General features: G+C 40.9%; 1 protein-coding gene across 1 annotated transcript; it reads right to left on the minus strand.

Annotated features, from left to right (window-relative positions):
• Positions 1–2,871: 2,871 nt before the first annotated feature.
• Positions 2,872–8,148, minus strand: tapbpl (TAP binding protein like). Its single transcript, XM_015950216.3, is given in 9 exon segments — positions 2,872–3,629; positions 4,383–4,450; positions 4,452–4,606; positions 4,805–4,896; positions 5,334–5,501; positions 5,975–6,172; positions 6,281–6,553; positions 6,641–6,844; positions 7,818–8,148. Coding segments are annotated over 9 exon segments (1,272 nt in total). The 5' UTR covers positions 7,864–8,148; the 3' UTR covers positions 2,872–3,561.
• Positions 8,149–12,116: the final 3,968 nt, after the last annotated feature.

Genomic DNA, 12,116 nt, shown 5'->3' on the forward strand with positions numbered 1-12,116 from the left:
AATTTGGCTGAGCTCACTGGGAGATTCCTAGTGACTGTGTGTACCTGCGCTTCCAAACCTTCTGTTATGTTGTTATCGTGATGCTGTTTCGACTTACGTGACAGGGTGTCTGCGACTGGTAAGTCCCTCCCAGGGCGGTGGATGATATGTATGTCATATCTCTGGAGTTGCAGTATCATCCTCTGGAGTCGTGGGGGCACTGCAGCCAAAGGTTTGTGCAGTATTGCTTCCAATGGCTTGTGGTTGGACTCGACAATCACTCTGCGGCCGTACATGTATTCATGAAACCGTTTGCATCCAAATAGCAGTTCTTTTTCTATTTGTGCATAGTTCTCCTCTGTGCTGTTAAGTGATTTGGACGCGTATGCCACCGGTTTCTCATCTTGGAGCATGACAGCTCCCAGGCCGGATTTTGAGGCGTCGACCTGGAGTCTCAGTTCTTTCTGGGGGTCGAAGAATGCAAGCACGGGGTGATGCGTTATTAGATGTTTCATCTGTGTGAATGCATCCTCATGCTGCCGATCCCATGTGAACTCATTTTCTCGTTTTAGAAGCTGTCGCCGTGGCGCAATTATCTGAGACAGGTGAGGTGCAAATCTTGCCAAGTAATTGACCATGCCCAGTATGGTCTCCAGCTCTGCTTTGTTCTTGGGTGGCAGCATCTCCTGGATGGCTTTCACCTTTGCAGGGTCTGGTTTGATACCCTCGTGTGACATTGTGTGGTCGAAGTAACTGACTTCCGGTACACAGATCTGGCATTTTTCAGGATTCAGCCGTACTCCCTTTTCTCTGGTGCGCTGCAGCATGGCTCTGAGGTTTTTGTTGTGCTCCTCTCTTGTCCTTCCAAAGACCAAGATGTCGTCGACTACGGCTGTCACTCCCGGTAAGCCTTCGTACGTCTCGTCCACTCACCTTTGAAATTCATCTTGAACTGAGTTAATTCTGAAGGGCAGACGTAGGAATCGGCATCTGTCAAAGGGCGTGTTGAAGGTTGTCAGTATGGATGACTCTGGGCTCAGTTTAATGGCCCAGTATCCAGATCTGGCATCTAAGACACTGAAAAACTTTGTTCCTGCTAGTTTTGTTGTGACATTTTCTAGTGTGGGCAGTGGGTAGTGGGGTCTTTGTATGGCCTTGTTGAGGTCCCTCAGGTCGAGGCATGTACTTAGCTTGTTGCTGTGTGGTTTTTCCACTACCACCAGTGCGTTCACCCAGTCGGTGGGCTCTGTCACTTTGCGAATGATGTTGGATCTTTCCATACTGTCTAGCTCTTGTTTGAGCCTGCCACGTAGTGCAATGGGGACGCGGCGTGGTGGGTATGCTACTGGTGTAACATCCGGGTTGATGTGAAGGTGGCATTCGCCTGGGAATTCGCCAATGCCTTTGAAAACGTCCGCATACTCCTTTAAAAGTGCCTGTGCGTCTTCTTCTTTTGTAACTGCGAATATGAATTTGATCAGGTTCAGGTCTAGGCTGGCTCTTATGCCTAGCACGGGTGGTGCTTTTGTGTCGACTATGTGGAATTCCAGCATCGCGGAGCGATCTTTGTGCATACACCTAATTTTGCAGGTGCCTCGTACTTTCAGCTGTTCGCCTCCGTATGACGTGAGTCTCTGTGTAGCTTGTTTTAGGGCTATTCTGGGATGGCATTTGTCTGTGCACCTGTGTCTATTTTGAATTTAATGTTCTGTGCATTGACCTTGATCTCCGCATAGGCTTGTTCGATGTCCTTTCCAGGGTTCTCAGATGTGAGCCCGTCTATGAAAAGCTCTTGTTCATCTTCTTCGCTTGCCTCCATCACGGTGTGCATGGCTTTGCCATGGGGCTGAGCAGCAGTTTTTGATCTGCAAACTTTTGCATAATGGTTTGGCTTTCCACAATTTAGGCATTGTTTGCCCTTTGCTGGGCACGCATCTTTTGTGCTGTGTTGACTTCCACATCTGCCACAGCCTGAGTTTGTAGACGTGTGTTCCCTTAGTTTCGTTCTGCGAGCTGGTCGCCTGGTGTCTGGTTTTCTGCTGACAGAATGCACTGCCTCTCTGGTGCGTTCTTTATGCGCCGACATCTCATTCATCTGGGCTTGGGCTGCTTCGTGGGAGCGGGCTATGTCTGTGGCTTTTTCTAGAGTGAGATCTGCACCATAACTGAGCAGCTTCTCGCGCACGCATGGGGAGCTGGTCGCTATGACGATTTGGTCTCTCACCATTTCCTCGCTATTTGGGTAGCCGCAGTCTTTTACGAGCTTTAGCTCAGTTATGAAATGATCGAATGTTTCATTGTTCCCTTGTTTCTTTTCGTGGAAGCGATACCTGGCATAAATGGGGTTAAACTTTGGGGTTAGGTACTCCTTATACATGTTGTAGTAGGTCTTTAGCTTCTTTGCGTCGTCTCCAGACACAGAAACACATCTTTGCACTTTTCCCCGACCCATAATAAAAGGTAGCTGCACTTATCCTGCTCGTCTTTCTCACGTAGGGGTCCTGAGAACATTAGTTCGGCATGTTGTTGAAAACGGCGCCATGCCTCCGGTAGGTTCGCCGAATCCCAACCCATCCTGGGTGCCGGGACGCCAAACATCTCCATCTCCGCTCAGAAACGCCTCTACTCTGACACCATGTTGTATCTTCTCATATAGATGAGTAAGAATGATCATTCATCATGACGGAGCCTTTGTCTGTTCTTTATTCAGCCATCTTTATTCTCCCTCTGCATACCAATCTCGCGTGAGTTTGTCTTCTCACTACGGTGGCCCGAATGGCCAGGCTGTTACAGGAACCAGCCTTTGAACATGGCTGATGGGGTTAGACGGAGCCAGGTGATTCGTTGTGGCGACTCCTGAAGGTAAATGCCAAAAGAAAAAGAATAAATACCATTTTTCATTTTTCTTTATTCTTTAGGATTTGTGTCAAGAAATTCAAAAAATATATATCCATTTCATCCGCACTGAAACAAGAAATGTATTCATCGTTGACCATTACAGAAACCTTAACAAAAGTTTTTGAGTCACATAGATCATGTCAAAGGTGAATTACAACGTTAAACGCGGGAGTAAGAAAACTGTGTAACACAAAAAATTCAATAAAAAACAATAAAAGGTGCTATATTTTTAAAAAGTACCAAGAAATATTCCCCAATTTCTTCCTGATTAATAAATTTTAAAAAAGAGAAAAATGTCCATTTTCCACAGTCTGGATAAACGTCTGTTTTTACTGCATCAGCCTAAAAAGCCTAATAAATGAGGATTTTCCCCAAATCAGACTGAGAGTGGATGTCTGTGAAAACTTTATGAGTTTTACTGGTTTAACAAAGCTGGACTCAACAAATCCAAAAAAAACTAAAAATATAACAAAACTAGTTGGAAACATGTTTAGTGCAAAATGATTCAAAACAACAAACACCAAAGCTAATAAATAATAAAGCCAGACTGTTTTAACACACAGCCGGTTCTCATGAACGAGTGTTTATTCCAGGTCAGCAGGTAAAGAACCTTTTAAAACATTTAAAGTGACTCAATAACAACATTCTGGGCTCAGATTAAAGTCGGGATGATCTAGGATTAACTTATTTTATGACCTGATAGAAGAAAAGTACAGTGATGATGAGGAAACCCAGAACAAACCAATAGGAATCTGCAGAGAAAAACAAAATGCGCCAGTTAGAAACATGACTGATAACTAAGTACATTTTATGACTTGTTTTATTTTAGATATTTACTCCTAATTTATTCTAGAACGAGTCTAACTTTAGCGTTGTAATGTTTTCCCCCACTGAGTTATTTAACCCTGAACATCTGAATGTACGAGCTTTAGCTACTTGTATCATTTATTATTTAAAACTCTATTTTCAACACATTTGCGGTGGTTTCTAGTATAAATTAATTATTTGTGAGTTGTTTTCTGTGGAAAAAAAGCTCTGGCGCCCCTGTTTCAGGAAGTAGAAGTTAGCCAGAGGACTGGGCGCAGGACTTGGAGTCTTACTCATTATTATTCATGATTATCAGACATCTCTCCTCTGATTGGCTAACAGCAATGTGATTCTACCACTGACTTGGTTTGCTCTGCAACGTTGATGTTTTATTTCCACAAATAAAACAAGCTGGAGGAGTTCAGCTGTGTGGTGGAGTTGCTAACAGTTAGCTTCTGCTAGCACCCGGATGCTAAACCAACAACAGTCTTCCCGATCATGAACCAAAATGGGTGAGTCCATAAATGTTACTTTACAGTGTGACGTAGGTCTGTGTGGCTTTTCTAATCCGAGCATTTCCCTGTTGGTGACTGATCATATTTAAAAAATAAGTAAAAAAAAAAAAAACTGTTTCCAGTGAACCTGGTCTTTAGTAAAAAAAAACTAGATTGAGAAACTTTCTGATTTTTGTTGCTTACCCAGTTGAGGACTTTCCACCACAATGATGACATCAACTGGAGAGTCCAGCACTGGGTGGTTCACCCTAGATGACCTTAGTTCCTGGGGAGACACTGGGGGACACGGTGAGGTAAGAAGACAGGGAATACGTCCCGTCTCCATGCTGTCGATGGCTGCTCAGAGAGCCCTGATCTGGAAACAGCTGTTCCTTCGAGTCTGACGGAGAAAGATAAAACCACTGCATCTGAAAGCCAGAGGAGAAGAGAAGATTGTTGTTATTTTAAACTCTAAACAAACAGAAAGGACTGTGCTTTGGCTAATGCTGTGTACTATAAGTAAACATCTATTTAATCATAGGATCTAAATTTATTCAAGTCTTTTTATAGTCATTTCAAAATATAACAATTTCAAGTGAATTCCATCTAAAACCACACATACTGACCTGTGCATCTAATGGATAATATTTACGGCTATGACAGCTCAATGTCTGGGAAGTTTTTAATTTTTCATCTGACAGTGAAACTTGAGGTGGTTCTGAAAAAAGGAAAAGAATCAATGGAGGAGAGATGATGGAATGTGCAAATGAAGTCATGTGATGAGCGTTTAAATCAAAAAGCTGGTGTTCTTTCGTCAGAGGGCACCATCTAGAGGCAGAAAACTGTATTGCACCTCAAACTCCTCTCCTTAATTCCACGAAACACGCACCTCTAGGCCAGGCAACAGAGCTAAAACACATAGTTATTACTTATGATGCTTGCACCTGCTCTGTGACTGGCTTCTGCATGTGAGCATTTGTCTGACACTAAAGGCTAATGCTAAACAGACGTAAATTCCATTTGCATAGGGCTCTGTGGGACGAGCGTAGCAAAAACAAACTGACATATGGTCAGACTATCATTTTTATGGACTTCCAAAAAATCATCCAGATTGCTGCTTGAAGAAACAACAAATCATATTAAAGTGGAACTTACGATAAATGTGGAGCTGAATGACCTGCTGGGCATGGAAACGACCCACGCTGACAGTACAGATGTAGGTCCCTTCATCGGCGACCTTCAGCTGGGTCAGACTCATGGAGACGTTCCCCTGACTGGCAAGCTGAGCAGCATCCATGCTGGAGCCCTTCCTCTCACCATGCACTGACAGGAAATAAGGGAAAATTAGACATTCCCTGCATGCATGGAATAAACCAACCAAATACTGCCTTTACAGCTGAAGTTAATGCAGTGTGCACCTTTGCCACTAGAGGGCACTGTAAGAACTTTCTACGCCCTCTATTGCAGATTTCACACAAGTACTGACTCAAAAAATACTTTTACATTTTTTTAAAGTAAACTATCTTTTAAAATGGCCTCATGTGCAATGAGAAGCCTGAAACACATTTTTTTCAAACTGATACATTTCTTTTTCAATATTCATTTATTTTTGTATCTTAAAATAAAGAAGTTTATTATTTTTACTGTAAAAAATGTATTTGAGAAAGTCTAACTGGTAAAAAAAAAGAGCCTATAATTTACAAAGGAGCACTTTTAATAAAACAAAATCACTTTCAAACTCTTTCAAAGACTTCTCTGAATCCTTTTGTAAACTGTATACTCTGGATTATACTCACGTACAGTCCCTTTTGTATCATCTAGATTTTTCTTCATTTCCAGCACTTTATGACCTTTCCCTCTGTGCTGTAGTCTCCATTCAACGCCCACATCTGCTCCTAATGGCACCTCCTCTTGCTTGAAGCCACAGTTGAGGAGAATGTCACCTCTCAACGGAGCCAGTACAGACTTTTTGTTGGAAAACACCAAGAAAATCCCTAAGATAGAGAAAGATTACTGAGAAAACATCTAATATGAAAAATGTTTTGTCTTCAAAAGCAAATGAATACATTTAATTTTCATATTTTCATGATGGGAGGGGTCACCTTTAGTCTGCAGGGTTCCTGACGAACTTAGAGGTAAACTGAGTTTTTTCTGGATCAAGGCTGGCTGATGCTTTTCCACAGACAAAGTCTGCAGAATCAGCGACATGCTGAAGTCAAGTCCTTCCACGCTGAGAAACACCATAAAATAAGCCGGATCTGAACTTTCTTGGAGTCCCCGTGGAGTGTAGCGACTTATCTCACACGTCACCTCCTGCTCATTGCAGTCTGCGTGCAGCAGCACCTCTGCATTGGGGATGTCAGGTGATGATGACACTATAACAATGAAAGAAGATTAATCAAACGCTGTTTTGAGCGCTCAGCAGACTCAAATGAACACAAACTGAAAGCAGCAGGAGAAACCTTTGGTCTCAAACAGGAGGAGGTCTGGATCCGGGACCAAGGGGGGGACAAATGGAGTGAGTGTATCTAGTGATTCGTCTAGACCCACTGGAACGTCTCGTAGGACCAGAGTGGATGGAGTCCTGGTAAAAAGAGCAACACCTCCCAGTCCAACTCCTTCCTCCACCAGAGCACAGGACAGTACAACATCTGCAACCCCGTCAGCTTAAAAAAAAGGATAATTTAGAAATTGAGGTATTATTGAGAAGGTGACACATTTTTAGTACCAGGTTTCCACTGGTGGACTATCATGAGTGTCATGGGCTGTGCTGAGCTAACCTCTGTCTGGTCTGAGTCTTTCTGTTTGCAGGTGGGTGTGTCCCGGAGAGCAGCTGCTGTGGATCTTCTCATCAGGGATCAGGGGATTTAAGGAACGGCGTGACAACTCACTAGTGCCGGATGATTACTCAGTATTGGGTAGTATCTCACCTGCCCTCTGCTTGTCTCCAGCTTGTTGTTACCTCTCGTTCATGTGACTGCACCCCTCTTCAAGAAAGAAGCTTCTGGATCACCCTGCCTGCCAGCCACACCGCTCACCCTGACCGCCTGCTCTCCAACGCTCACCTGCCCCGCTCGGATACTTTGGACTCCTGCGCTCAGTTCCCAGCCATCATCTCTGCCCCTCACAACCATCTCGCTCAGCCAGACCTGACTCGCCCTCCTCTCAAGCTCCCCAAACGCTCAGGAAACCGTAAGCCCCCTCTCACCTCGCTTTATTCTCATTTTACTGCAACTACTCATCCTCTGCTTCTGTTGGACCCTCCCGACCCCAGACCTTCACCTGCACTTCAACCAAACAAAAATAAATACTTTTTTACTTTTGCCTCCGTGGTGATTCTACATGTCGTGGGTCAAAAAAACTACACCCCAACATGACTATGAGAACTCATGGAGATTACTTAGAACAATGTATATATATATATATATATATATATATATATAATACAAATATTATAATATATAGTGTTTTCTAATTAGGTTATAATTCTGAGCACTAAAAGGAATCTATTTATCTCAATTACCTGAATGAATGAATTAATGAAATGAATGAATCATTTTTTTAGTATAAAATTCTAGCAAAACGGAATGCTGCTTTCAGCATACAAGTTTTCATTATACAAAGAATAAAACCTCTTACCATTGAACGCCATCAAACATCCAAAGAATATTACTTCAATCATCATGGATGCACAAAATCCGTGTTTATGTGGAAAAAATGTGTAAAACTATGTAATAAAACAACATAAATCCTATTTGGATGCACCACAGCACTTTCACTTTTGATTTCAAACGTTACCAACAGAGTCGAATCTCCTTTTTAAATGCAGGAAAAGGATTTCTTGACTTTTATTCGATCCATCAGTGAACTCAAACTAATTTAACGCTGCTGTTAATTATAAAAAGCAAAAGTGAAGTTTCTGTAGCCCCTAGTCGCTGATGGTCCCAAGAGCATGCGCAGACTGTAGGGTAAAAATGAAAGTGAGTGGATCCTCCAATCAGAGATCAGCAAGGTGAGTCATTTGTTGCTATGGGAAAACGCAGGTAACATAACCTAGCTTAGCGTTAGCATTAGCCACCTGAGTCGAACTGTTGCTTAGAGTAAAACATTTTCTTTTTGAGATCGTTTTGTTGTTAGTTAGAATCTAAGCTGGCAGTCCATCTTTATAAAACCAGGAAAGACAATCATGTACCTTTATTTGTACTTAAAAACAGAAAGGCTAAACTGTAGCTAGGATTAAAAAAAACAACTGGGAATAAGTTTCATCTTTTTATTTTATTCTAAGTGTTATTACTCCATTGAATGCACAAATGTTTATAGCATATTTTATGCTTTTAATTTGTGTGGTACCAATAAGAAAAACACAAACATTAATACAAACGTAATTAACAAAAAAATAACATTATCACGTTTTTAGGCATGTGCACAAAATAAAAAAAATGACATGTCAAAATATTCTGTAGCAACTTGAATTATTTTCTTGTGTGATCTTGTAAGGTACATTCTATGTCTGATTGTATGCAAACTTGATTTTCAGAGGGTAACTGTAAATGTTCAGCGCCTTGGGCTTCCCGACAGGGTGGCGGAATGCGCTTTATAATTAAAGCTTTGATTGATTGAAATGTCTATTGCCTTTAGTGCAAGACTACAGGGCATCGCACTGGACTGTTGTGGAGGCTGATGAGGGAGGACAAGGGCAAATATGCGAACTCCCTCATTTCCTTTGGATAGACATTTAGAGTCTTTTCAGCCAGTCTCCCTTGATGACTTAGTTAAGTTGGTGGATGTAATTAAACCGAGTGGATCTCCTGAAGACATCATACCACCACGGCTGTTTAAGGAAGTCTTTCATGGAATAGCACCATTAATATTGAAAGTTATTAATAGCAGTTTGGCCTCTGGCTATGTCCCAATTGATTTTAAAAGGACAGTTATTAACCCACTGTTAAAGAGAACGGGGTTAGATGTTATGCACCCTTGCAATTACCGGCCGATTGCAAAGCTCCCTTTTCTGAGTAAAATTCTGGAAAAATGTGTCTATACTCAGTTAATGGATTTCCTAGAAGAGTCTAACATCAAGGAAACTTTTCAGTCTGGCTTTAAAGCTTTTCATAGTACGGAAACAGCACTGATAAAGGTATTAAATGGCATTATGTTGGAAACTGATAGGGGAAATCCTATGTTACTTGTTTTGTTGGACCTTACAGCTGCGTTCGACACTGTGGACCACGAAGTGTATGGGATTAGATTTGTGCCAATAGGATCAAGAAAAACACTTTGAAGATCAAACAAATATTAAGACATTGAGAGAAAAAAATTGTTTCAAAAGAAAAACTTACAACCTGAATCAGATTCTTAAAATGATCAAGAAAAACGCTTTGATGGTCAAACAAAAATTAAGAAATTGACAGAACAAAAATATTGACTAAAGGAAAAAAGTTTCAAAAGTAAAACTTACTATCTGAATCAACTTTAAATGAGTAACAAAGTATGTTTCCTTTTTCTGTTTGCCTCTATGTGTTTTTGTTATCAGTTTCCTTAGTTTCATTCTCGCTGCTCACAGCTTTGCTCTCACTACCAGATTTACTTACAACTCAGGGAAAGGTTTCGCAAATCCCACACTGTGTTTTATTTGATCTGCCATTATTGTAGAATAACCTAGAAAAGGTTTGAACAGTGTGGCTGTTGTAGTTTTTGAGCTGCAGCTGCTCCATCGTTGGCCAGATGCTGAAAAAAAGCATAAATCTGGCTTCGCTGAAGTTTCACAAATCAGGCAAAGGTTTCACAAATCCCAAACAAGGTTGTATGCCATCTGCTATTATTGTAGAATAATCTAGAAAAGGTTTGAACAATATGACTGTTGTAGTTTTTGAACAACAGCTGTTCCATCGTTGGCCAGATGCTGAGAAAACGCATAAATCTGGCTTTGTTGAAGTTTCACAAATCAGGGAAAGGTTTCACAAATCCCACACTGTGTTTTATTTGATCTTCTATTATTGTAGAATAATCTAGAACAGGTTTGAACAGTGTGGCTGTTGTAGTTTTTGAGCTACAGCTGTTCCATCGTTGGCCAGATGCTGAAAAAACGCATAAATCATGCTTTGCTGAAGTTTCACAAATCAGGGAAAGGTTTCACAAATCCCAAACAAGATTGTGTGCAATCTGCTATTATTATAAAAATAATCTAGAATGGGTTTGAACAGTGTGGCTGTTATAGTTTTTGAGCTAGTGCACATTAAAGATGGTCAGAGCAGAGAAAAATTGGGTGTATTGGCCCTTTAGCCGTTTCCCGAATCGGAAGCTGGAATCGGAAGCTAACTTCCTGAGGCTAGCACAATGACTTGCTTGGCAGCTAGCTAGTGAGCTAACGTCTGGTTAAAACCAACTTAAAAAGTGGCTTAACTTACAGATTAACTAAGAAAAGATAAAATATATTATCAGTACTTACTTTAGATCCTTAGTAGACAACACAGACAGCAGAAATAACATGTTTGGGGCTCAAAATTCATGTTGTTGACCGAGGTGGAAAAAAAAAGGCTTGGAGGCTACATCAGTTCCGGGCCACTGAACTGTCTTGTCACTCAAGAGAAACCACTGTCCTATGGGAGAGGACTTCTCAGAAGTCCTACCCACCAGAAAGGGTTGTGTCAGAATTGCAACCAAAAACTCAGGGATTGCAAAGGAGAAAGCCAGAAAGTGTAGGTGCAAATCTGGTAGTGACAGCAAAGCTGTGAGCAGCGAGAATGAAACTAAGGAAACTGATAACAAAAACACATAGAGGCAAACAGAAAAAGGAAACATACTTTATTACTCATTTTAAGAAGTTGATTCAGATCGTAAGTTTTACTTTTGAAACATGTTTTTTTTCTTTAGTCAATATTTTTGTTCTGTCAATTTCTTAATTTTTGTTTGACCATCAAAGTGTTTTTCGTGATCATTTTAAGAATCTGATTCAGATCGTAAGTTTTACTTTTGAAACAATTTTTTTTCTCTCAATGTCTTAATATTTGTTTGATCTTCAAAGTGTTTTTCTTGATCCTATTGGCACAAATCTAATCCGATAGAAGTGTTGCTCCATCGTTTGTAGTATAATGTAGGAATCTCTGGTCTGGCCTTTGACTGGTTCAGATCTTATTTGAAGGATAGGACTGTAAGTGTAAGGATGGGTGGGTTTAGTTCTGGATTCACAAACCTGCGGTGGGGGGTCCCACAGGGTTCAATATTAGGACCACTATTGTTTTTGATTTACATTTTGCCACTGGGGGACATCATGAGGAAGTATGGAATTCGATTTCATATGTATGCTGACAATTGCCAACTTTACTTACCCTTGGATTATAGAAGCGACTGTCCCATTATTACCTTAATGCACTGTCTGGACTGGACTGTGCCATGGATTGGTGGCTCAGAAACAGCCCCAGCACAGACACACTGAAAAACACAGAAACCTGGAAGAGAGTGTCAACAGAACTGGAGTCCAAAGTTGATGCAAGCAAAAACTGAGCAAACTAAGTCATTTCTATCATCTCTTCGTTTTAGCCGTTTCATCCACGTAAAAACATTTGTTTCATTTTTAGACTTCTGAGCCTTACATATAACATAATTACGTTATCTTTTGAAGAAGCAACATGCATACAATTGTAATCAAAATGCCAAATATATAAAAATATCTAAAATTAAATAAACAATAACATCTTAAAAACAGTCTGTTTGCTGGTGAAAATTCTCAAATCAAACTCACCAGAAGATAAAGCTTAAGTCCATGTCTGAAAAAGCTGTGATCCAACTTGATTGAAGAGACGTCAGACACTCATAGAGCCACTTCCTTTAGCTCTGGAGCCCTCACAGTGGAGTTTAACCAGCACATTTAGTCTGTTTGTTTTGGCACAAAATTTAAATAAAAGCAAAATTCGAGCGACATGCCAGCATTACAGTGGG

Source organism: Nothobranchius furzeri, chromosome 5, assembly GCF_043380555.1.
Source record: "Nothobranchius furzeri strain GRZ-AD chromosome 5, NfurGRZ-RIMD1, whole genome shotgun sequence".
Taxonomy (NCBI): Eukaryota; Metazoa; Chordata; class Actinopteri; order Cyprinodontiformes; family Nothobranchiidae; genus Nothobranchius; species Nothobranchius furzeri.